General features: G+C 41.0%; 1 protein-coding gene across 1 annotated transcript; it reads left to right on the top strand.

Moving 5' to 3' along the window:
* The first annotated feature begins 18,908 nt into the window (after positions 1–18,908).
* LOC124884278 (lysophosphatidic acid receptor 6-like) lies at positions 18,909–21,241 on the top strand. The gene has a single exon (XM_047392108.1). The coding sequence runs from the start codon at positions 19,070–19,072 to the stop codon at positions 19,943–19,945; it is 876 nt and encodes a 291-aa protein (XP_047248064.1). The 5' UTR covers positions 18,909–19,069; the 3' UTR covers positions 19,946–21,241.
* The last annotated feature ends 2,928 nt before the right edge of the window (positions 21,242–24,169 follow it).

Below are 24,169 nucleotides of genomic sequence, written 5' to 3'. Positions count from 1 at the left end.
CTTGTTTGACCGTAAAGAATTTTACAGGACTGGAATTACCTTCTTATATTAAATGGACCAGGAGAACAACGAATACACAGATAATCCAACCCAAAGTATCACAGAGGCCAAGTTTTAGACTAAAACCCAAAGAGACTTGGCTTGAAATTCTCTCTGAATCTTCTTTTAGTCAGAAGTAAAACCCTGGTCTTCACATTAATTTAATCTTTTGCTGTGTTTTCTTTTTTTGAAGTGGTTTATTTATAGAGGCATCTGCATGTAGACATGAATGTCTCAATCTTTGGCAACATAGCTCTCTATCCTCTCCCTCAGGCTGGATCATAAGCCTATCAGACTATTTTGGGCTGATTTCAGGTAACCGTCCCCCAAGCCCCAGATTTATGTGGGATGCTGTGTGTGTGTGTGTGTGTGTGTGTGTGTGTGTGTGTGTGTGTGTGTGTGTGTGTGGGTGTGACAGTGTAGTTTCCTTGTGGCAGCACGATAAAAGACAGATGTCAGAGTTTGACAGAGACAGAATGGAGAGGAGGAGAGTGGGCCAGCTTCGGCCAAGTTTCTTGGAGTGGGTGGAGAAGGAGAATTGGAGATAGCAGCAGAGTGCCACATGTATAATTGACAACCTGTGCTTCCTCTCCATAGAGTGTATGAAATTTTTCCTCTGTAATCTACTTTCATGGCCAGCAGACTAGATGGTAGCAAGCTGGGGCAGTAAGTTTGGTGCTTGGATGGAAATGGCAGAGTGGAGAACAGGTTTGATGTGGAGAACATGAAGCACAGAAAATGCCAAGGCAGCTTTAACATTCTGTTTTGGCTTCAGGGTTACGCTGTTAGCAGGAGCAGGACTGTCACCGATAAAAGCCGTGAGAATGTTAGGCATTGAGAAAGCCGTGAGAATGTTAGGGGTGAGCAGAAACCACTGCCAGTGTTTTGTTTCAGTGTTGTGGGTGGGATCTCAATAGCTGTTGACATGAATGATGGAAGAGAAAAGTGAACGTGAACGTGTGGGTTTGGCACCAGCTCACCACTGAACACGTTTTCTCTACCCTGTAGATTACGAGAATCAAAGTGCGTGGGTTTGTAAATAAAGTAAGGTTAGGGCTCCGCTTTACCAGCATTTTCCCCACTTTAGTGATTACTAAGATTCTGAAACAGTGACGCAGTGGAGTAAGATGGAACCAGTTTAGTCAAGCTGTCAGGTGCCTAACCCAATGCCTCATAACTACCTCATAATTAACAAATAATTATTTGTTTATATATAGAATATATACACTATATTGCCAAAAGTATTTGCTCACCTGCCTTTACTCACATTTGAACCTAAATGACATCGCATTCCCAATCCATATGGTGCAATATGACGTTTGCAGCTATGACAAAATCACTTGGTATGCTGAAGAATTCAGAGTTTCTTTTACTGGAAACAAGAGGACAATCCCAGTTCCTGAAAAACAACCCCACAGCATAATTATTCTTCTACCAAACTTTACACTTGGCACAATACAGTCAGATATGTACCATTCTCCTGGCAACTGCCAAACCCAGACTCGTCCATCAGATTGCCATGTGGAGAAGTGCGATTCGTCACTCTAGATAACACGCCTCATTGCTTTAGGAACTGTTCAGACCTGTGGACAAGCTGGTGACCCTATGCATACTATTTTTAGCTCAGCTAAACAACCGTGCCATTCAAAGATCATTTTCAGAACATTCTTTTAGGGGGCAGTGATGGGTTTGTACACTGTGTACTCAGAGGAGGAGAAGAAGAAAAGAACCAAAAACAATGAATTGTTTTCTCACCAGAATATTAATACATTTTTGTATCCTTGTTGGCTCTGAGAGATGATTTATCCACACTGGGAAAACATCAGATTTTTCATCACAATGTGTCTTTAAAACAAGCTTTGTTATTGTTACTCTTCTCCTCATGATCTGACCCATTGTTTGCCTTATCTGCTGTGTGTTTGGCACCACCTGAAATCTGTATTTGCTTCCATAGTTCTGAAAGTTATAATACTATAAAAGGTATACCTTTAAAAATGATAAGGCCACTTTTTAATCCATATCCATCAGAACCTTCAGTTATGGGCCCAGCTGGTAGAAACATACCCCCAAAACTCTTGCATCAGCAATAGTGAAAGGTGGCTCTACAAAGTATTGAATGTGGGGAGCTAACTACAAAGGCTCATTAACTTTGTCTGAATACAGCGTATAATTTCACTGCAGTTGTAATGTGATCAGGAAAATTATGAATAATGGGTATGAATACTTTTGTAACGTATGTAAATCACTGACTTAGTTAACCCAAACCATTGTGCTTATCCTGCTCCAAATCTACAATTTTGAAAAAAAAGAAATATTTACTAGCAAGCATTCCAGCTATTACACCTGTATTCTTTTATGCAGCAGCTATTGCATTTGATATGACATTTTTCTTTGACAAACAAGAAAGAGCTCTTGAGGAAATTTAAGGCTTACCACTCCTATCACAAAGTCTTGCAGAATTTAAATCTGGTTTTAAAATGAGCATTCATACATTAATAGAAGTCCATGTTGCCAGAATACAGGGGATGGCTGCACTTACCCACCTGGACATCTAACCACATATTTCCTTATTATTGTAAATTAACGAGGGGAAAATCCATAGTATTATTTTTTTATAAAAAAGTATTATGTTAAATAAGTTGCACCATGCCACCATTTCAACAAGGACTATATGACCAATAGTGATACGCTCTACTGTAAGTCACAGGTTCTGTGGTTTATGTTTTTATCAGTTTGCAATTTGCCACCTACCACTGACTATTGCATGTGTACTATAAGAGCTGGGGCTGCCAAAAAGGAAAGCACTTCTACAGGACCAATCAACACAATAATTCTTACAATTAGCATTTTTTAAGTTATGTCCAATTAATAAAACTTATTGTAAACTGATCAGGGTCTTTAAACTTAGAAACTGCTAGGAGTCTTCAAAATGGGAAAGAGAAAAGAACATGCCATTCATGTCAAGATATTAGGCAGACATGTGTTGATCTTTATTAGCCATGAAATTGCTATAAGAAAATAGCTACTTACCTAAACGTATCCACATCTCAGGAAAATAATTAAAAAGTTTAACTTTTTAAATACAGCTGGCACTGTGATATCTATAGTGAGGGAGATAGTAAAGGAGGTAAAAAAAAATCTCCAAATCTCACAGTAAGAAAACTACAAAAAAGAATGGCATCTGGGAATTTACAAGTTTTCTTAAGAACCAACAGGAACAATCTAAATGCCAACTGGTTGTCAGGGAGACATACCAGAAAAAAACAATTTTCTGTCCTAACATTACATGTTTAAACAGGTAAAGTTTACTAGATATCACTGGAACTTTGTACTTTTCTCAAAGCCAACTACAATAGAGCTTTCAGGAAGTAAATTTGTGGCTCTTGTGTGAATCAAAGTATTTTGACAATCTGTGATGCTGTGGGATTGTGTGTATTTTAAAGGAATCTGCATGGCATCATGAAATCTAGGAAATATCAGAGATTTTAAATAAAAAATTACTATGGCCTCTATCAGAAAACTGAAAAAGTGTCTGTCAGCATGATAATGATTCAAAAACATATGACCAAATCAACAGACTTGTTCAGTCTTTAATGGCTAGACCTAAAGAGACATGTAGGCTGAATAAATGTACTCAAGGAAAAGATCAGATTCTTTCTGAGATTTTCAGCATGGGATTAAACTACTACTTGTTTTTCACACATCTTTCCAAATGCCCAATATCTGTGCAGGGTGGTGTAAATACATAAAACTAATGCACTTCAGATTCAGGTCCCCCGCACTGTGAGCTATCTGTCTTCCCTTTGGCTGCCTTTTTCTGAGAATTCTGAGGCAAATTAAACCAAACCCATCAAGCAGAATCAGCATTCTTTTTCTTTTTCTGCACCTAATTTGCCTTCACCTTCTCTTCACATTTGCTTTCACCTACTTCTTCTCATTTAACGTTTACCTGACTTTTTATGTAATTCAGTTCATTGTGATTTTTCTCACATCTCTCTGCCTTCCTGTTGTGTTACCCAGCTGTCACATCTTGCATGTATTTTCTATCACCCGTTTCTTGTTTAACAATAGCGCTGCCAGATTTTCTGGTTAATCCTGTCTTGTCCCCTCCCCTGCTTCAATTTTCCTAAATTAAACTCATCAAATGTGTAGTTATAAAGCTGAGCTGCAATGATATACGACTGTTCCACACGTACGGTTCCACACTGTTCAGTGGGTGTTGGACTTCTCCATTCCTGTGGTGGAGTTATTTCCCCGATCCAGAGCTTATCTGTAGTCTGTTGGCATTGTTGGAAGAGAAAAAGATATGTTGTTCTACAAATTTAAATGCAAGCATTTGCAGTGCTGTTAAAAAGGATTGTACTCCCAGATCTGCTTTCTCACAATCAAATGATCTTCAAAATAAATTTAAAGTCAGACAAAGATAATCAGAGTAAATACAAAATGTTGTACCTGTGGCTGTGTAATCCTTTCTGGAAGGATAGATAATGGTAATGTGTTGCCTTTTTTGATCATTTAGCCTTCATCATGCTGTCAGACAGGTACTATTTAAGTGATGCATTCAGTCTACAGATCTGGCAGTGATCAGGTATGGGTGTGGCTGATTGAATTGAACTCAGCTTTCCAAAAGACATGATTAATCACAGTTAATTAGTGGTTTAAAAAAGAAGGCAATTACTTTTTTACATTAGGCCAAGTCGGCCCGGCCCCTATGATCAAAGGGCCAATCTTTTTCCCTCTTAATAAATAGTATCAGGATTTGAAAACAGCATTTTGTATTTACACAGGTTGTGTTTGTCTTCCAGAAACATCCCTTACGTATGCCTTGGATATGGTTTTGCTTTGAGATAAAGCTGGCACTGTTAAAATAGCACCAGCTTTTTCTGCTCACACACATCAACTCAAAACAAATCAAATTCCGATGAAAAGCAAACATTTTAATCGAATATGTTTAGTTTTCTGCCTAAAGTGAAAGAATTTCCACCCCCTGGCAGACTGGAGATGGTTATTTGATTTTTGAATACCTAGCAATTTGTCTCTCGTTTTCTCACATGTTATACATTGAAAGTCTGTGATTGGTTCGGCTTGACTGAAGAAAGTAATTTACCAATAGGAAATTATTTTATTTAGTTAAGAGAGAAAAGAGTGGATGTCTCCCCAAGCCTTTAGTTGTGAAAAGGGCAGATAAAGGTACCACAGCGATGGCGCTTTTAAAATGAAAGCACCATATACCAGCACAGAGCGCCGTCTATTCAACCAAGCGGGCACCAATAGCGCATATGATGCCCTTAGGCTGACTTCCAGATCACAGCTCTGGCTTTCCAGAGATCAGCAACTCACTAAAATCTTCATTGTGCACTAACCTTTTTACTACAACAGTTTGTTCTACCACTTTTTCACATCCCAACTGAACATAATCTGAAAATAATAACTTCTTACATTACTCCAAGATAAGACACAAATAACCACAAATACGTCTACACCTCAAGGCAGAGATGGCACCTCAAGTTTGAGACTCCAATTGGAGTCGCACTTAAGTTACAAAATTAAAAGACTTAAGACTTGACTTGGACTCCTGGTCTGAGATTCAGGTCTTAGTAACAGTTATTATGTCATGTAATGAAGAATTAAAGGAAGCCAGTATGTTAGCTACAGACTGCAGCTGCTGCGCATGTTTTATAGTGAAAGAGGTGCTTGATTATTAGCCAATGACACTGAGGGATTATGGTATGTTAATGGCTCATAAGCAATCATTTAATGTAAGCTTTAGCTTCATAATAATGACCACATAAATGTCTCTCCAAATAAAGGCTGTATTAAAATGACATTGGATCATTTCAGAATGAAATACCTCCGACTTTCTCTTACTGGAACATTACACGGAGACTTCTGGCTGAGAATTTTAAATCGAAAGAACTTCCTCTTCTGTTTATTAAGTTCAACACTCATTTATTTACTTTGTACACATTGTTTTAATTATTATGTTGCAATTTATACTTTAAATTTAAACTTTTGATCTTTATTATTTAGAACAAATGTTTAAATGTGAATTTAGAGAATGGTTTCCCAATATTTGTTATGATGTGGGGTTGTTTGGTTTTTGGTTTCAGGTTTTTTCTTATGTTTTTCACAGTTACGGTTTTGACTCGTTTTTTTGTTTATTATTATTATTCTTCTTCTTAGATTTTGAATCTGTTTATAGTGGGGGCTGGAGACTGCTGACCTCGACTGAGGACATTATCGGGCGGTGGAAGGAGTACTTCGAGGACCTCCTCAATCCTGCCATCACGCATTCCGTGGTGGAAACAGAGGCTGGGGACTCGGGGTCGGACTCTTTCATCACCCAGGCTGAAGTCACCGAGGTGGTTAAAAAGCTCCGCGGTGGCAGGGCTTCGGGGGTGGATGAGATCCGCCCTGAGTACCTCAAGTCTCTGGATGTTGTAGGGCTGTCATGGTTGACACGTCTCTTCAACATCGCGTGGCGGTCGGGGACAGTGCCTCTGGACTGGCAGACTGGGGTGGTGGTCCCCCTTCTTATGAAGGGGGACCGGAGGGTGTGTTCCAACTACAGGGGGATCACACTCCTCAGCCTCCCTGGTAAGGCCTACGCCAGGGTATTGGAGAGGAGAGTCCGACCGATAGTCGAACCTCGGCTTCAGGAGGAGCAGTGTGGTTTCCGTCCCAGCCGTGGAACACTGGACCAGCTCTACACCCTCTACAGGGTGCTCGAGGGTTCATGGGAGTTTGCCCAACCGGTTCACATGTGTTTTGTGGACCTGGAGAAGGCATTCGACTGTGTCCCTCGTGATGCCCTGTGGGGGGTGCTCCAGGAGTATGGAATCGGGGGCCCTTTACTAGGGGCCATCCGGTCCCTGTACGAGCGGAGCAGGAGTTTGGTCCGCATTGCCGGCACTAAGTCAGACCTGTTCCCAGTGCATGTTGGACTCCGGCAGGGCTGCCCTTTGTCACCGGTCCTGTTCATAACTTTTATGGACAGGATTTCTAGGCGAGCCAAGGGCCGGAGGGGGTCGGGTTTGGGGACCAGTGGATTTCGTCTCTTCTTTTTGCAGATGACGTGGTCCTGCTGGCCCCCTCTAGCCAAGACCTACAGCATGCGCTGTGGCGGTTCGCAGCCGAGTGTGAAGCGGCTGGGATGAGGATCAGCTCCTCCAAGTCCGAGGCCATGGTCCTCGACCGGAAAAGGGTGGCTTGTCCTCTTCAGGTTGGAGGGGAGTTCCTGCCTCAAGTGGAGGAGTTTAAGTATCTCGGGGTCTTGTTCACGAGTGAGGGAAGAATGGAGCGGGAGATCGACAGACGGATCGGTGCGGCTGCCACAGTAATGGGGGTGCTGTGCCGGTCCGTTGTGGTGAAGAGAGAGCTGAGCCGAAAAGCAAAGCTCTCAATTTACTGGTCGGTCTACGTACCTACCCTCACTTATGGCCATGAACTTTGGGTCATGACCGAAAGAACGAGATCCCGGATACAAGCGGCTGAAATGAGCTTCCTCCGTAGGGTGGCCGGGCACTCCCTTAGAGATAGGGTGAGGAGCTCGGCCATCCGGGTGGGGCTCGGAGTAGAGCCGCTGCTCCTCCACATCGAGAGGAGCCAGTTGAGGTGGCTCAGGCATCTATACCGGATGCCTCCTGGATGCCTTCCTTGGGAGGTGTTCCAGGCACGTCCCACCGGGAGGAGTCCCAGGGGACGGCTCAGGACACGCTGGAGGGACTATGTCTCTCGGCTGGCCTGGGAACGCCTTGGGCTCCCCCTGGAGGAACTGGAGGAGGTGTCTGGAAAGAGGGACGTCTGGGCGTCTCTGTTGAGTCTGCTACCCCCGCGACCCGGTCCCGGATAAAGCGGAAGACGACGAGTACGAGTACGAGTACGAGATTTTGAATCATGCTTCTGTTTATTATTTTTCTGGTCATGTTTTAGTCTTGTTCATGTTTTGTCAAGTTTGGTTTTGTTTGTATATTAGAGTCTCTGTTTTTGCCGCAGCCACGTTTGTTCTGTCTGTCAATTAAGTTTATTCGGTTCACCTGCTCCAAGTTAATCTGTCTCCTTGCTCGACCTGGTTTTCACTCCATATATACACACCTGTTCAGTTAGTCATGGCAGAAACATTATTCAAACCAAGTCTTGTTTTTTGATCATGCCCTGCCTGTCTCGCCTGCCCGTTTGTTGTTTTGTTCCTGCTTCCTGCTGTGAGTGAGTTTTTGTTATTAAACCTTTTTACTTACCGACATGCTGCCTTCTAGTCTGCATTCTGGGGTCCTATATCTTGCAAGCCGTAACAATATTATTAAAACTTCACCACCTCAAAGTGAGGAGAAGAACACCCTCCATACCATATTAAAGAATGCATGTGTAGAATGCTCAGGGCCCGATCTTCAAAGATTCTAAATAAGGAGCACTAAATTGCTTGTGCAATGAGTGGGTGTGTTGTGGTTAATCTACAAAGATTGCGTGCGCAATGGATAACAGATGCAAACGGGTGCAGGCCGCCCTATTTAAAATAAAGTAATGTCATGTGCTACAGGCTGTCACTATAGAGAGTGTTGGAAAGCAAAGTGGCCGGAAAAAAAAGATGAAGTTTGAAGCCATGGAGCCAGAGGTAATAATAAATTGCACTGATATAAGTATCTCAAAGTGCCACAAAGCAACAGTAAAAACATTTAAAAACATGAAAATACTAAAAGCTACAGTTAAACCATGAAATATCAATTATAAAACCTAGAAAAGCTGTCAGCTATATTTATTACAGCTATTTTTACCTCCGCCAACTTGTTAATATTTGTGCAGCACTTTCATTACAGGCACGTGTGACACAAACCTCTTTGAAGAAGTTAAAAAGTTTTTGAAAGTTTCAGTTTTTTCTTGTGACTCATATTGGGTAAGAAAGCACAATGAGATCAGTATTTTTTTCCACATCTATCTCTCCTTGTGTACCAAGTCTTCATGATTATGCTTTTCAGCTCTGGTCAATTCTGCTTTTTGTCCATTAAAATGACATTATCATCATGACATGTGGTTCCTCACTTGTTCACGAGTGCCGGTCCATTGTGGTGAAGAGAGAGCTGAGCCGAAAAGCAAAGCTCTCAATTTACTGGTCGGTCTACGTTCCTACCCTCACCTATGGCCATGAACTTTGGGTCATGACCGAAAGAACGAGATCACGGATACAAGCGGCTGAAATGAGCTTCCTCCGTAGGGTGGCCGGGCACTCCCTTAGAGATAGGGTGAGGAGCTCGGCCATCCGGGAGGGGCTCGGAGTAGAGGCGCTGCTCCTCCACATCGAGAGGAGCCAGTTGAGGTGGCTCAGGCATCTATACTGGATGCCTCCTGGACGCCTTCCTCAGGAGGTGTTCCAGGCACGTCCCACCGGGAGGAGGCCCAGGGGACGGCCCAGGACACGCTGGAGGGACTATGTCTCTCGGCTGGCCTGGGAACGCCTTGGGCTCCCCCTGGAGGAACTGGAGGAGGTGTCTGGAGAGAGGGACGTCTGGGTGTCTCTGCTGAGTCTGCTGCCCCCGCGACCTGGTCCTGGATAAGCGGAAGACGACGAACGAACGAACGAACAGGTGGAACAATAAAAATCTAAAGCTGCCTCTGTCAATTTACATAAAGTTTGAAACACTCTACAGACTTCAAAGCTTTCATGTTGATGTGAATCAAAGACAACACTGGAAAGCAACAAGCTGAAGGATTTTATAAATAAGTTTAAAATTATTTTATAAAAGCACTTTACAAGATGGATGGATGGATGCCTATTCTTTTGGATTATCTTTAACATTGCTTTGACTGTACATGTAGATGGGTTCTGGGTCCATTTTGTAGCTGAGAAGAATGTAAAAACCGATAATTATGAAGGTTAATGTGATACTATTAATATTGTAGGTATAAAAACTGTTAAATGTACATGGAAAACATGCAGCAGTATAGCTAATAGCTCTTGTGTGGTTTATTCATATTCCTAAAAACCCTCTGGATTGGTATTGCTAGAAATTTGAATTCATATATCGGGATTGGATCTAAAATCAATAAACCTGGCCAACTCCACTCCTGTTTCATTACGCCTAGTAATTAAGAAAAAAACAGTTTTAACTGGTTCTTCTCCTTTCTTCTTCCAACTTTAAACATTTTATGAATGCTGCTCTTTGTTAGGCTCAGTAGGTAATTTTAAAGACTGCAACACTCTTCTCAGTTAAACTCATTTATTTCTGCTGACAGCAATATTAAAACGTAAAACTCATTTGCATAAGTAATCAACCTAAACTTCGTGGACATGTAAAGATTTAAGATGGCAGCTGCTAATTGGAAAATAGAGGTAAATAAGGAACTAATTGAGGTTGAGTTTTGCAGCTCCGTCTCTTTGCATGGGACAGATACAGAGAGGCCCCTCACAAACTGGGAAAGATTAACTTGTTTTGTTTTTTGGGCTTAGATGAAACATATGAAGCGGGTTAATTGCTTTGGCCCAGCTGGTAATAGTGGAGAAATGGTCTAAAGCATATAATCGTTCAAATCCTTGCTCTTCCCACATTGCAGCCATGAGAACGAGGCAGATAAAGATGCTATTCAGGCCCACAATTCAACCGATGTTTACCTGCTGTGTTTACACTGGACCACTACAGAAGCAGGAGATGAGGGAGGGGGAGAATTTGTCCATATTTATACCAAATCCTGCCTCTTCAAACATTTACTACTCTGCTCCATACACACAAACATACATTCACATCCCCATGAATCAATGTTGATTCATTTTCAAACCTCCAGCCACATACTGATGCCAGCAAACACACATGCATTAGCTCCACAGGCCACAGGAGCACGCTTCATTGTGAGTCCTGCTGTTGCAGAAATGGAAATTTTAATGAAGTCAGCACAGCAATTGCAGCCGCCCCTCACTGCCTGGCATGGGAGAATGGCACTTTATTCACACTATCCAAAAACGGTCCAGTGATCTTATCAAAGGTAGAAGCTAAAACTCCAGTCAACATTTTTTCAACCTATTTTTGCTTATAGAGTCCATGATAGGGAATGCATAATACATATTTTATTCATTTATCTTTAACTTATTTCTTTTGCTTGTTCTTCTTTTCAACCTATACAGAAAATAGTACCGAAAGTGTGACGATGGCAGAAAATGCATAAAACTGGTTTTCATTATACAATACACCACCATAAGCCTACCTACAGTCACTTTTAAAGATTCTGAGCTCATGGGCAAATTTTAAAGCTCAGAGTGTGGCAATGCAAAATATGTAAAAACACAAGCAAAAGTTGTAGTAAAGCCTAAGGGTAAAAAAGTTTCACATATGAAAAAAGCAAAAACTAGACACCTCAGACAGACATTGCAAGGCAATAAGAGGAAGGTGGTGAGATGTGTCTACAGATTAAATCTTATGTTTGTTCCTGTGCAGAAGTCAGTATTTTGGACAGGAAATGCTCTAAATGGCACAATCCCTGAGCCCTTGGCAAAATATAAAAAAGAAAATGTGCCTTTCTCCAGCAAAAAATTCATACACACACATTGTCAAGATCCCAATCTCTCCAGAAAATGAGTTACTGGAACATTTTCCAACATTTCTCAAAGTATCACAATCCAATAAGAATTTCCTCAGCTGTATCTCTAAATGAAGAGGTTTTAATGATTAACGATCACATTAGTTTCTTAAATATGCTTAAGAAAGCAAATTACATTTTTAGCAATTTGGAAAGTATGACGGGATAAAGGGTCATAAAATGTTGAGAAACAAGACTAAAATCTAGGTTTTTTTTCAAAGTGCAAGAATACAATGAGCAACACCATCAGTCTCTATTTTAAGACATAAAATGTCCCTACAAAGCACTTGCTATTCCAATGAAAATGCTTATCAGTGAAAGCCAAACAGATCAGTTGAATCCTGAGAGATACTTTTTTATTATATAACATACCTGCTTGGTTGGGGATGTCTCTTTGCTATCTGCTTGGCTGTCGGATCAGAACCAGGAGACTCTAGTGCAGGCAAAATCATGAAGACAGGATAAAGTTTTAATAGGTTTATTGATAATATTGGCTAATGCAGGATCCAGCAGGAGTCTGGAAGGTGGATAGATTGTTGCAGAGATAATGAAGGACTGGTAAGGACCAGTTTAATTTGGGATACATGGAAGGTAGAATGAACACAGAGATGAGATGGAAGTTTGAGGCGCACCAAGGATGGACTGATAAAGGCTTTGATCTGGAAAGGACCAAGAAACCTGGGAGCAAGTTTTCGGGAATCAGCCTTGAGCGAAACATTTTGAGCAGAGAGCTAAACCTCTTGTCCAGAAGAATAAGTGGGAGCCAGTTTCCTCTTCTGGTCGGCATAGCTCTTTGTCTGGAGAGATGCTTGTTGAAGTGCTGCTTCAGTTTGGTTCCAGATCCTCTTGCAACAGTAGAAGTGTACTCAGACTGATGGGAGAACCGGTTTGGGGCAAGAGGAAGGAAGGAGAGAAGGCTGATAACCCAAGGATGATTCAAATGGTGACATACCTGTGGGTGCTGAAATGTGGGAATTATACGCATTTTCGGCCCAAATGAGATGTTGGCTCCAAGATTGGGGTTGTTAGCGCAGAGACATCTCAAGGTGTTTTCTATTTCCTGGTTTAGCTGTTCACACTGGCCGTTGGTCTGAGGATGGAAACCAGAAAAGAGTTTTGACCATGCTTGTAGAATGGAGCAAAAATCCTTCCTTTCCTGTGAGATGACCTGGGGACTCTGTCGGAAACGATTTCGGTGGAAGGTCTGTGAATCCCGAAAATGTGGTTAATGAGTAGTTTTGCAGTGACAGCAGCAGATGGCGGTTTGGTTAGAGCGATTAACTGACATACCTTGGAAAATCAATCAGTTATGGAGAGGATGACAGTTTTATGGTGTGAAGTAGGCAAACCTATGACAAAGTCCAATGTGATATGAGACCAGGGCCGACTGGGGATGGAAAGAGGTTGGAGGAGCCCGACGGGAGGTTAAGGTGAGTTCTTGCTGTAAGCACAGATGGAGCATGCGTTGACGTAGTTCACTACCTCCCTATTCAAAGTAGGCCACCAAAAGTATCTACGAATGAAGGCAATGGTTCAACTAGAGCCAGGATCTCCAGAAAAAAAGATGCATGAGCCCAATGAATGACTTGTGACCTCATAGATGACGGAACATAAAGGCGACCTGGGGATCTTTCTGCAGGGTCAGGTTCTCCTTCCTGAGCTTTCCACACTCAATCCTCTATGTTTCATTTGAGGGAACGATATGTTCGGGTTCAGGATTCTTCGGAGGACCAGAACTGTCGGGAGAGTAAGTCCGGTTTGGTGTTTTTAGAGCCAGGTCGTTAGGTTATGGTGAAGCTGAATCTGGAGAAGAAGAGAAACCATCAGGACTGACGGAAATTGAGGCATTTAGCTGAGTGAAGATAAGCCAAGTTCTTGTGATCCGTCCAGATGATAGTGAGGTGCCTTCCAACCAGTGACGCCAATCCTCCAAAGCCATCGTGATGGCCAATAACTCACAGTCACCCACATCATAGTTCTTTTCCGGGGTAGGGAAATCGCCTGAAAAATGGCACAAGGGTGTAATTTACCATCTGCAAAAGGAGGGCTGAAAGGAGGGCTCCAACACTGGTATTAGAGGCATCTACCTTTAATATGAACTTTGGTTGAGGGTACACAAGGATGGGGGCAGAAGATAACTTTTCTTTTAGTGTGTTGACTGCTTCTTATGCTTTCGGGGTCAAACAGAAGGTTGGTTTTGTAGAGGTTAGTGCTGTGAGGGGTGCTATTTGTGTATTTTTTGATTTAATCCTTTTTGTTTTCTGAGTTACTTTAGTGGCACCTGTTCCATTCCTGTTGCTGAACAAAGAGGTGGAAAGGGGCAGAGCAAGCCAATGTGGAGACTTGAAAATTGATTCATACCACAACTCAGGACCATGGGGGAGAATGGAACTTGCTTGTGTTAGTTTTAGGTAAGTTTCTGTGTGTTTGACACTTTTTTGCCTGTGTAGACTGATCAGCCACTATTTAAGTTCCCTTTTGTAGAGTGTTGTTTGTTGCCCGTCTTTTGAGTACTGTTTGTTAGTTTGACCTCTTTTATGGGTCCAATATCTTGTATTATTTCTAAAGTTAGTTTTTCTGGGTTAAATAAAATCCCCTTTTTTTGCACTTTACTTTTTATTTGTTCTCCTTTTTTTTTGCACTTTAACCTGTGCCTGACTGTCCTTTCCTGCTCGCCCTGCCACAGGCTTAATTATGTTGTTTTGAAAACTGATCAAATGTAATGTTTACCCTATTCGAAATATACATAGGCATTGAGTAAAACCTGTTAATGTTGAATTTCTAAATGAATCAAAAACAAAGTGCTGTAGTCTATGTAAAGACTAAGACTAAGTTAACACCTGTTTATCCACTTTGAGCGGAAAAATGGCTGAGTCGATCCTGCTGCCAAGTTGTACAGTGGGCTTGTTAACCTGGGAGATAGAGGACCTGGTGCGGCGATCCCTTCCTGATTATCCTGGGCCAGGAACTGGACCCCCTGGAAGGACCTACGTTCCAGCTTCAGTGCGATCCAGATTGATCGGCTGGTTCCATTCAGCCAAGTTCTCCGCCCACCCTGGTGTCAAGGGACCATCGCCGCAATTTCCAGAAGTTATGTGGCCGTCGCTTCACAGAGACGTTAGGGAGTATGTGAATGCCTGCGCCACATGCACTAGAAGCAAGTCCTCAAATCGACCTTCCGCAGGTTTGCTCCAGCCTCTCAGCATCCCCGGCCGACCCTGGTCCCATGTGGCCTTGGACTTCGTCATGGGCCTACCACGTTCTCAAGGGATGACCGTAATTATGACCATTATCGACCGGTTCTTCAAGGCCTGCCACCTGGTTCCTCTCAGAAAGCTGCCATCGGCCCTCCAAACAGCTAGATTGATGGTCAAACATGTTTTCCGTCTGCATGGCATCCCCAGTGACCTGTTATCCGACAGGGGGCCTCAGTTTACTTCCCGTGTCTGGAGACATTTCTGTGACGCCTTGGCTTCTTTCCTGACTCTTATCCTCTCCCTGGCGGTTTCCCCAGAATCTCCAGTAAGAGAATGTTTCAGTTGGGTCATATTCTGAGGTTCAGCCACTAATCATTTCTCTTTGTTCTTTCTGTGACGGGAGATTAGATTCGCCGCTTCTGTTGTGCTTGACCAAGTTTTCAATAAACTTCTTTATTTAACAAGTTCTCTGAGTGTCTCTGCATGTGGGTTAAGTCGGCTTTAAAAATCATGACAAATACAAGTTTGGAAAATCATTGCCTGGTCTGATTTCACCTGTAACAATTAGATGGTAAGGTCAGGATCTGGCATGATATATGAATTCATGGGTCCTTCATGCTTTGCATCAAATGGTCAGGTTGGTTGGTGGTGGTGTAATAACTGTGTGGGGAACATTCTCCTGGCAAGCCTTGGGCCCCTTAGAACCAACTATGTTTAAATAATATGCAGAAAAATGCATAATGCTACTAAGCTCAAATTTTCTCAAACCGATTTCCTGAACATGACAATGAGTTCACTGTGATCCCATGGCCTCCTCAGACATAACAACTCAGTTCAATAGAGCCCCTTTATAATGTGAGGGAACGGGAGGTTTGCATCATGGATGTGCAGCCGACAAACCCGCAACAACTGAGAAGCTATCATCTCATTCTGTACAAAAATCTTTGAGGAATGTTTCAGACTATTTGTTAAATCTATTAAGGCAGTTCTGAAGACAAAACAGGGTCCATCTCTGAATTAACAAGGTGTACCTAATAAAGTTAAAGATGAATATTTGGATATTGAAAATATGAAAAAAAGTAAGGAAAGCCTAAAAAGTTCCTCTCTGAATAAAACTCTGCCAAAAACATTATCAAGAAGATAGCCACTACAGCTCTGTTTAGATTTCCGTGTCTGTGTCTCCAGGTGCTTCATTCTACATATACACTGACAATCTGGATGTAGCTGAAAATAAATACTGTACAAATCGTTTCGCTCAAATAAATTCAGTGTTTGTTCTGCCGGTAATGACATCTCATGACTTAAGAACTGCTGATTAAAAGCTCTTCCTCTTATGTGCTACAAAAGAAGAGAAAAAAAAAACAATCTTGTTGCTTCCTCAGGTTTGTTGTCATCTCACCACTTCCTGTAGCAGCAGCCCTCCAACGCTGCATGTGTTTTGTTTCCACGAAGGGAAATTTGGGCTAAGTTCTTCAGACAGTGTTTTAAAATGTGGGGGTGATGTCTTGCTGTAATACCTGTGTGTGGATTTGGAAACGTGAGAAAATATGCAAAACAACAACAGTTTTGGAGCTTAACTAGTTGAAAAAAAATAAATAAACATGGCAGGCAGGAAGAAAGCAGCCAAACACATTTCCCTTTCTGTAGTTTACACATGTACTAGGGGCATTTACCAAAAGCAGGGTGCTTGGTGGCAGCGTCATGCTGCCATGTTTTTAGATCGAGACAAAACAGGTCACAAAGGTAACTTTGATAATCTTTTCTTTTTTTAATGTGTCCTGTTGTGGAATATCATTTGGAGCAGATGGTTGCATACATGTGCCAGGGCAGTTTTGCTCTACAAAAAGCACTTTGATAATCCTATATTTTGTGGCTTGATTTGAACTGTTAGTTAACATTGATTCATTCTAATGCTGTCTTTTGCTAAGTGAAAGCCTAAATTTTTTTTTAGTTAATTTGTTAAATTAACTTTAAAATTCATTTTCATTTAGAAAATGTAATTTTATAAATATCACTGTAAGTCCTCTAATTTAAAAGATTTTTGTTCTTCTACTTGCCAAAAAAAGTAAAGGCAGAGACTATCTATATTCATTGTCCTTGCTCAGAATGGGGAAGACACTAGATCACTCTAGCCTCAGCAAGTTTGCAACTTATTTTGGGCGTGTGATGCTTTAAATCTCAATCAAGATTTGAACATACGTGTTAAAGCATTAGCACAGAATGAAAAAGGAAACAGCAACTCTTAGTTTAAGCTTATTTGTTAGTCCATGAAATATCATAATTATTTTCACAAGAAAAAAGGATGAGATTAAAAAAGATTAATAGTACCATAATAATGAAAAAAATGTTTTAGAGGTCTTATTTGAACAAACATATTATCTATTATTCATTCAAAAAAAAAAAAAAGCCTCTTGTAGTTGACAATTTTAGATGTTTGATGATATTACCTGTCGTACTCTTGCTTTGCTGTATTTTTACCTCTTCTTGGAATTCGATATAAATACTCATGCAGTCATAGGTTATGTTTGTATCAGGTAATACAAAATAAGTTGTCTCCAGCAGTTGTTCAGCATAAGGCGAGATTTATGCTGGTTAGGTTGATCACAGGGCAACACAGAGACACACAGGACAAACAGTGTGTGTGAGGAAGTCAGAGTACCCACGCATGTATGGTAGAACATGGACATGCTGCAAGGCAACAAAGCCACACACTGCGCAGCTGTGCAGCGTGATTTGTTAACAGCAGGCACTTTTCCACATTTCTTCATAAATATGTGTAGAAATACCAGTTTGACATGCATGAAATAGGTTGGACATTTGCTTTTACCTAAATAAGTTCCAAAAGTAGTAAAAAAGTGTGTATTTTAGCAGAGTGTGCAGTCTGGTTTAACCACTGGGGGACAAGACAAATAAGGTCAGACTTAAAGAAACAACTATTTACAGCACATGAAGAGATCCTTTACAATATGCAAAAAGAAAGCCCATCAAAGGCCTGACAGGACCTGAGAGAAGCAAAATCAGTTGATCTCCCTTAAGCATTTCTCATACTTGCAACCAAGAAAATAGAAACAATTTTGTACCTTCACAGCAGACTGACTGTTCAAGAAACCACTTTAATTTTCTTTTGTACTGGTCGTACTGGTACTCCTCTTCACTTATGGATAACTTTATGCTGGAATGATTCAAAGGTAAGATGTAGCCTAACAAACAAGCATTGCCTTGAAAGCCCTCCCTTCATTGCCTTAAAGTCTGCTTATTGAGCTGCAGGATTCCCACGCAGCGCCAGACTGTATGTCTTGGTTGCAGTACTACAGTACAGGTCTTCTTCACATTACTCTTACAGTGAAACTTGCTGATTGGGATAACTGTCTGCTCTGAAGCATCAGAATATTATTCAAACTTTACAACAAACTTTTTTCATAACCGTACCTCCTGGCTTATAGAGCACTGATACATTTAAATTCATATTTAAACTCACCCACTTGTTACTTCTGCCTCATATTTGGTGTCTGATTTACACATTTACATGAATCAAGCTTACAAACTGAGCTTTTTAGACCCTTCAATTTGGCAAGATTTTTTTTTTTTTTTTATCTTTCATTTCTCATCAAAACCACATGACATTTCAGGTCAGGTTGCACATTTCCTCTGTGGGCAGAGGTCCCAACGTATACTTTTTTCTTTTACAGTCAACAGACTTCAGTACTTGTAGGTACAGTGAATATGCAAATTCACATACAAGTATAAATTTCATTGAAACTGGATTGACTCAAATCTGACTTCCCCAGAGGAGAAACAAGCTAGAAAATATTTGTGATCTAAGTGTAGAGCTTTGCTGTGATGGAGGAAAAGCACTGGAACTTTAAAAATAATACTGTTACAGTCATCAGTGATCTTGTAAACTCTGAATGCTTGCTCATGTAAGTAAACATGAAAGGAACACAGTTTTTCTTGTTTATCTGTCATTTTCAAACACAAGAATCTTTTACGACTTTAATCTCCCACAGACTCTATGTGCCACCTTTCCACTGTGGTGTTTGAAACCTTCCTCTCTAAAAAGCGTGCTCACTCGCTTCCTGTTTCACTGCTCTCAAACCTTTTGGCATGCAAGACTCCCTCTTTTGCTGTTACATATCTTGTGGACGGTGTGTTGCAACGAACACTTGTGGTCTGTGTCACAACTACAGTACCTTGCGTGCCTTTCTGCTTTTCATTCAGAGGCCAACCTGTTGTTCGACGAGAGCCAGAAAGCAAATGGAACAGAGTGAGACATGAAGAACCTAGTGTATGCAATTATTTATGGATCCATTATTGCTCTCGGTCTGCCTCTCAACATCCTGTCACTATGGATTTTGCTTCGTCACCATGGGGGCAAGTCACCCAGCGCCGTCTTTATGGTCAACCTGGTAATATCAGACCTGCTGCTCATCATCTCTCTGTCCTTGAGGGTCTACTTTTATGCTACAGACAGCTGGCATCTTGGGGAGATGTGGTGCGTCTGGTTCACAATGCTCTTTCGCAACAACATCCGCACAAGCTCCATCTTCATCACCTTCATCAGCGTGGACCGGCTGCTGGCTGTGGTTTATCCATTGAGGTCAAGGCTTATTCGAACGCCAGCCAATGCATTAAAGGGATCTGTTCTCATTTGGCTGATTGTATTGTTGGTGAATGTCCCTGAAAGTGTGGGCTTTTTGAGAACTTTAGACAATCAAACGTGTTTTGATTCTGTGATTGGCCCACTAATCAACGGGACACAGACTCACCAGTTGGCTCACCAGTCAAAGGATAAGATGCTGGAAATCACAATTGGTTATTTTCAGCTTGTGTTACTATTGACTATGCTGATGGTTAACATTATCTCCACAGTTATGGTGTCCTGTACACTCCAAAGACATCTAAGTGAGTCTGCAAAGGTCAATAACAAACTGAACGTAATGCTGATTTTTGTCATGAACCTGATGATGTTCATAGTTTTCTTCTTGCCGGTGTCTTTGGTTGTTTTCTTTGATGAACTGAGGCCCGTTCTGAGCTGCATTGCAAGCGTGAACTGCTGCCTGGATCCTCTGTTGTATTACTTTTCTTTCGACGGGTTCTGGAAAAGACAGGAGGATGTCGAAAAGTCTCTTGCAAGTCGCGGAACATGAACAGACTGAGAAAGCTGGAGCTATTTATCAATTAAGCAGGGATAAGATGAAATTCGAATATTTTGTAAAAACGATATATACATATATTATGTGTTGCTTTTTACATCATGTAAAAAAGTGGAAGGTGCTCTCTGGTCGACAGACATAAATATTAATGTGCAGCAAGGTGGCACAGCTTCCTCCACTGTCCAAACATGACTGTTAGATCAATTGAATACTTTAAATTGTTTTTATATATTGTGCCAGAAGTCATCTGATTAGTAAATAGGTTAAAAACTGGGGAAAAAACTAATTAAAAAAGACAGAGAAACACACCATACAGGTCAGGATTTATGTGAACAAAATGTCTTTAAAGTTAGGTGTGGTATCAGAGAATGGATCAGAATACAAATGCAAGCCATATTATACTGGTTTTTGATTTATAAATTATTAAACACCTTATATCCTTTTCCTGTTTTGTTTTGGACTATCATAAAAGTTCTATGAAATACAGGAACTTTTGAAGTTGCAACGAGACAAATGTGAAATGCTATGAATATTTTTGTAAAATACTGCATGTAGCAAAAGAAAATAATCCAGATCAAAAGTTTAAAGAATAGAAATGTAAGGTCTATGTTTGTTATCTGCAATGATTTATTGTAAACCATATAAATGTTCATATGTATTGGTACTTTTTCTTTCCTTTTAACTAGCCCACTGACAGAACAAAGCAAACCACAGCAACCACTTTACATCTTCAATGCACAACTTATGCACTCATAACAGCATTCAGAGTTCTCATTCTAAGCACATGGGGTTAGTCATTTTGGAACAAAATGCAATTTGTATGCATAAAATGTTGCTTCTTGTAAATAAAGTAAGGTCCATAAGACTGCGGCTGGCCAGAAATTGCTTGTATGGGACGCTTCTTAAATTGGAGTCCTGTGTGTAGGCGCTCTCCTGCCTCAAGCTGCTCCATATATGTATAATGTGACTTACTTGTGCCCTCTGCAGGATGAAGCTGAACAACAAGAAACTGAAAAAAACACAAGAGCTTGCAGCCTCACATCTGTACTGTAGCCTGTACTGACTCAGCCATGGTCATGTTTTTTTACACATCCATGTGACAGCATTTATTCAGTGTGCTGTGTGTATGTTAGATTGTTGTAAATAGCCAAAACTGGTGTGATGTTAAATCTTAGATTGAGATGATTTTGAAGAAGGTAAAGTCTTTGCTTTTTTATCCATTATATCTAAAGCCGCATTTGAAAGTTGCGATCTGTTAAGTCTGGGATAAAAGCAGAAAATACACAAACATCCCGTTTTCCTGTATGCTTATTTCTGAAGCATGTGCACTTGCATGCACAAACAAATACAAAAGCTTCAACATACAAAATGATAACAAGCAGACACAGTCTGTTGTGCCCTGCAGGACCACCAAAGCCTCTATTGTGCTGCAGCCTGTTATGCCTTTGACCAAAGGCAGATCACTATTCAAAGAAAGCAGCAGTTTTGGTCACGATGGAGAGTATGGTGGCAAAAGGAGAGCAAAGGGAGAAATAGACAGAGACTGAGAATAATGAATGCTTAGTAAAACCAACATTTGATGCCTTAAGAGGACACAGGGTTTATGTGAACAAAAATAAATTTTCATGTTGTCAGTGTGATTGCCAACCAAAGTGCCTACAAAAAACCATAGACTTTATGTAATGTAATAACATCCAGTTTACATCCAGATGTAACACGTTAATTCAATGTAAGAATAACATTTAAGGTAATGTATTCTCGAATGATGGGTAAACGTAAATAAAGTGCATTTTCAGTGGAATCCTTTACATAGACTTACCATTGATTTAGTTATGCATATACATTTTTATGTAAACTTTTACCTAAACGATGCAATTATTTAAATGCATGATTTAAACTTGAGAGGTGCTTTAAGTCGTGACCAAACTGGCTAAGGCAGAAGCCAAAATACCCACATTCTCATCAATTAAGGTTCATCCATCAATAAAAAACCCATAAACAAATGAAATTAATTAAGTTTCACACTTTTTGCACACAAAAATTGTTTTTAAAAAGTGCAGGCTCCCCGGTAAGAACCAATTTATTTCACATTCTGGTTTGTTGGGCTGCAACAGAAGCCTGTTAATGAGGCAGAGTTTTCGAAAAATAAGATAGAAAAAGACTAAAGCTGAAAAATGACCTCTTAAAATACAGTGAAACAAGTTCAATAAGCTGGGAGCATCAGCTCACGTGTGATGTCCTCTTGCACCCACACCTCTCATGACCACATTTTCACACATTTAGAAACGGAAGCCGTGTGCTAACCAAAGGCGTTTTTTACGGGTAGAAAATAACCCCTCCGATGTGAAACGTGTTCCTTCAAGAACCAGGTTTGTGGTGTGTTCAAGTGCTACTTTTAAGGCCAAAGAAACAGGCAACCACAGTAGACATAGTATGGGGGCCTGAGGTTGTTTATGTGAGTTTATGTCCCATAACATACTGGTCCTTCTCAAAATATTAGCATATTGTGATAAAGTTCATTATTTTCCATAATGTAATGATGAAAATTTAACATTCATATATTTTAGATTCATTGCACACTAACTGAAATATTTCAGGTCTTTTATTGTCTTAATACGGATGATTTTAGCATACAACTCATGAAAACCCAAAATTCCTATCTCACAAAATTAGCATATCATTAAAAGGGTCTCTAAACGAGCTATGAACCTAATCATCTGAATCCACGAGTTATCTCTAAACACCTGCAAAAGATTCCTGAGGCCTTTAAAACTCCCAGCCTGGTTCATCACTCAAAACCCCAATCATGGGTAAGACTGCCGACCTGACTGCTGTCCAGAAGGCCACTATTGACACCCTCAAGCAAGAGGGTAAGACACAGAAAGAAATTTCTGAACAAATAGGCTGTTCCCAGAGTACTGTATCAAGGCACCTCAATGGGAAGTCTGTGGGAAGGAAAAAGTGTGGAAGAAAACGCTGCACAACGAGAAGAGGTGACCGGACCCTGAGGAAGATTGTGGAGAAGGGCCGATTCCAGACCTTGTGGGACCTGCGGAAGCAGTGGACTGAGTCTGGAGTAGAAACATCCAGAGCCACCGTGCACAGGCGTGTCCAGGAAATGGGCTACAGGTGCCACATTCCCCAGGTCAAGCCACTTTTGAACCAGAAACAGCGGCAGAAGCGCCTGACCTGGGCTACAGAGAAGCAGCACTGAACTGTTGCTCAGTGGTCCAAAGTACTTTTTTCGGATGAAAGCAAATTCTGCATGTCATTCGGAAATCAAGGTGCCAGAGTCTGGAGGAAGACTGGGGAGAAGGAAATGCCAAAATGCCAAAAGTCCAGTGTCAAGTACCCACAGTCAGTGATGGTCTGGGGTGCCGTGTCAGCTGCTGGTGTTGGTCCACTGTGTTTTATCAAGGGCAGGGTCAATGCAGCTAGCTATCAGGAGATTTTGGAGCACTTCATGCTTCCATCTGCTGAAAAGCTTTATGGAGATGAAGATTTCATTTTTCAGCACGACCTGGCACCTGCTCACAGTGCCAAAACCACTGGTAAATGGTTTACTGACCATGGTATCACTGTGCTCAATTGGCCTGCCAACTCTCCTGACCTTAACCCCATAGAGAATCTGTGGGATATTGTGAAGAGAACGTTGAGAGACTCAAGACCCAACACTCTGGATGAGCTAAAGGCCGCTATCAAAGCATCCTGGGCCTCCATAAGACCTCAGCAGTGCCACAGGCTGATTGCCTCCATGCCACGCCGCATTGAAGCAGTCATTTCTGCAAAAGGATTCCCGACCAAGTATTGAGTGCATAACTGTACATGATTATTTGAAGGTCGACGTTTTTTGTATTAAAAACACTTTTCTTTTATTGGTCGGATGAAATATGCTAATTTTGTGAGATAGGAATTTTGGGTTTTCATGAGCTGTATGCCAAAATCATCCGTATTAAGACAAAAAAAGACCTGAAATATTTCAGTTAATGTGCAATGAATCTAAAATATATGAATGTTAAATTTTCATCATTACATTATGGAAAATAATGAACTTTATCACAATATGCTAATATTTTGAGAAGGACCTGTAAATAGCCTTTCTAAAGTATTTCTTAAAAAAAACCACAAATGAAAGGAAGGTACCAAATATGTGCCAAACATTTTTCATAAAGTATGACTCAAAAGAGAAGGCCAAGGACATGCGACATCTGAAAAGTC

The sequence above is a fragment of the Girardinichthys multiradiatus genome, chromosome 18, assembly GCF_021462225.1.
Source record: "Girardinichthys multiradiatus isolate DD_20200921_A chromosome 18, DD_fGirMul_XY1, whole genome shotgun sequence".
NCBI classification, from domain to species: Eukaryota; Metazoa; Chordata; class Actinopteri; order Cyprinodontiformes; family Goodeidae; genus Girardinichthys; species Girardinichthys multiradiatus.
This window is presented reverse-complemented; position numbering and strand designations above follow the sequence as displayed.

What these genes read in the sequence shown, in the direction of transcription:
- LOC124884278 (XM_047392108.1), top strand. Translation starts at nt 19,070, where the DNA reads ATGAAGAACCTAGTGTATGCAATTATTTATGGATCCATTATTGCTCTC.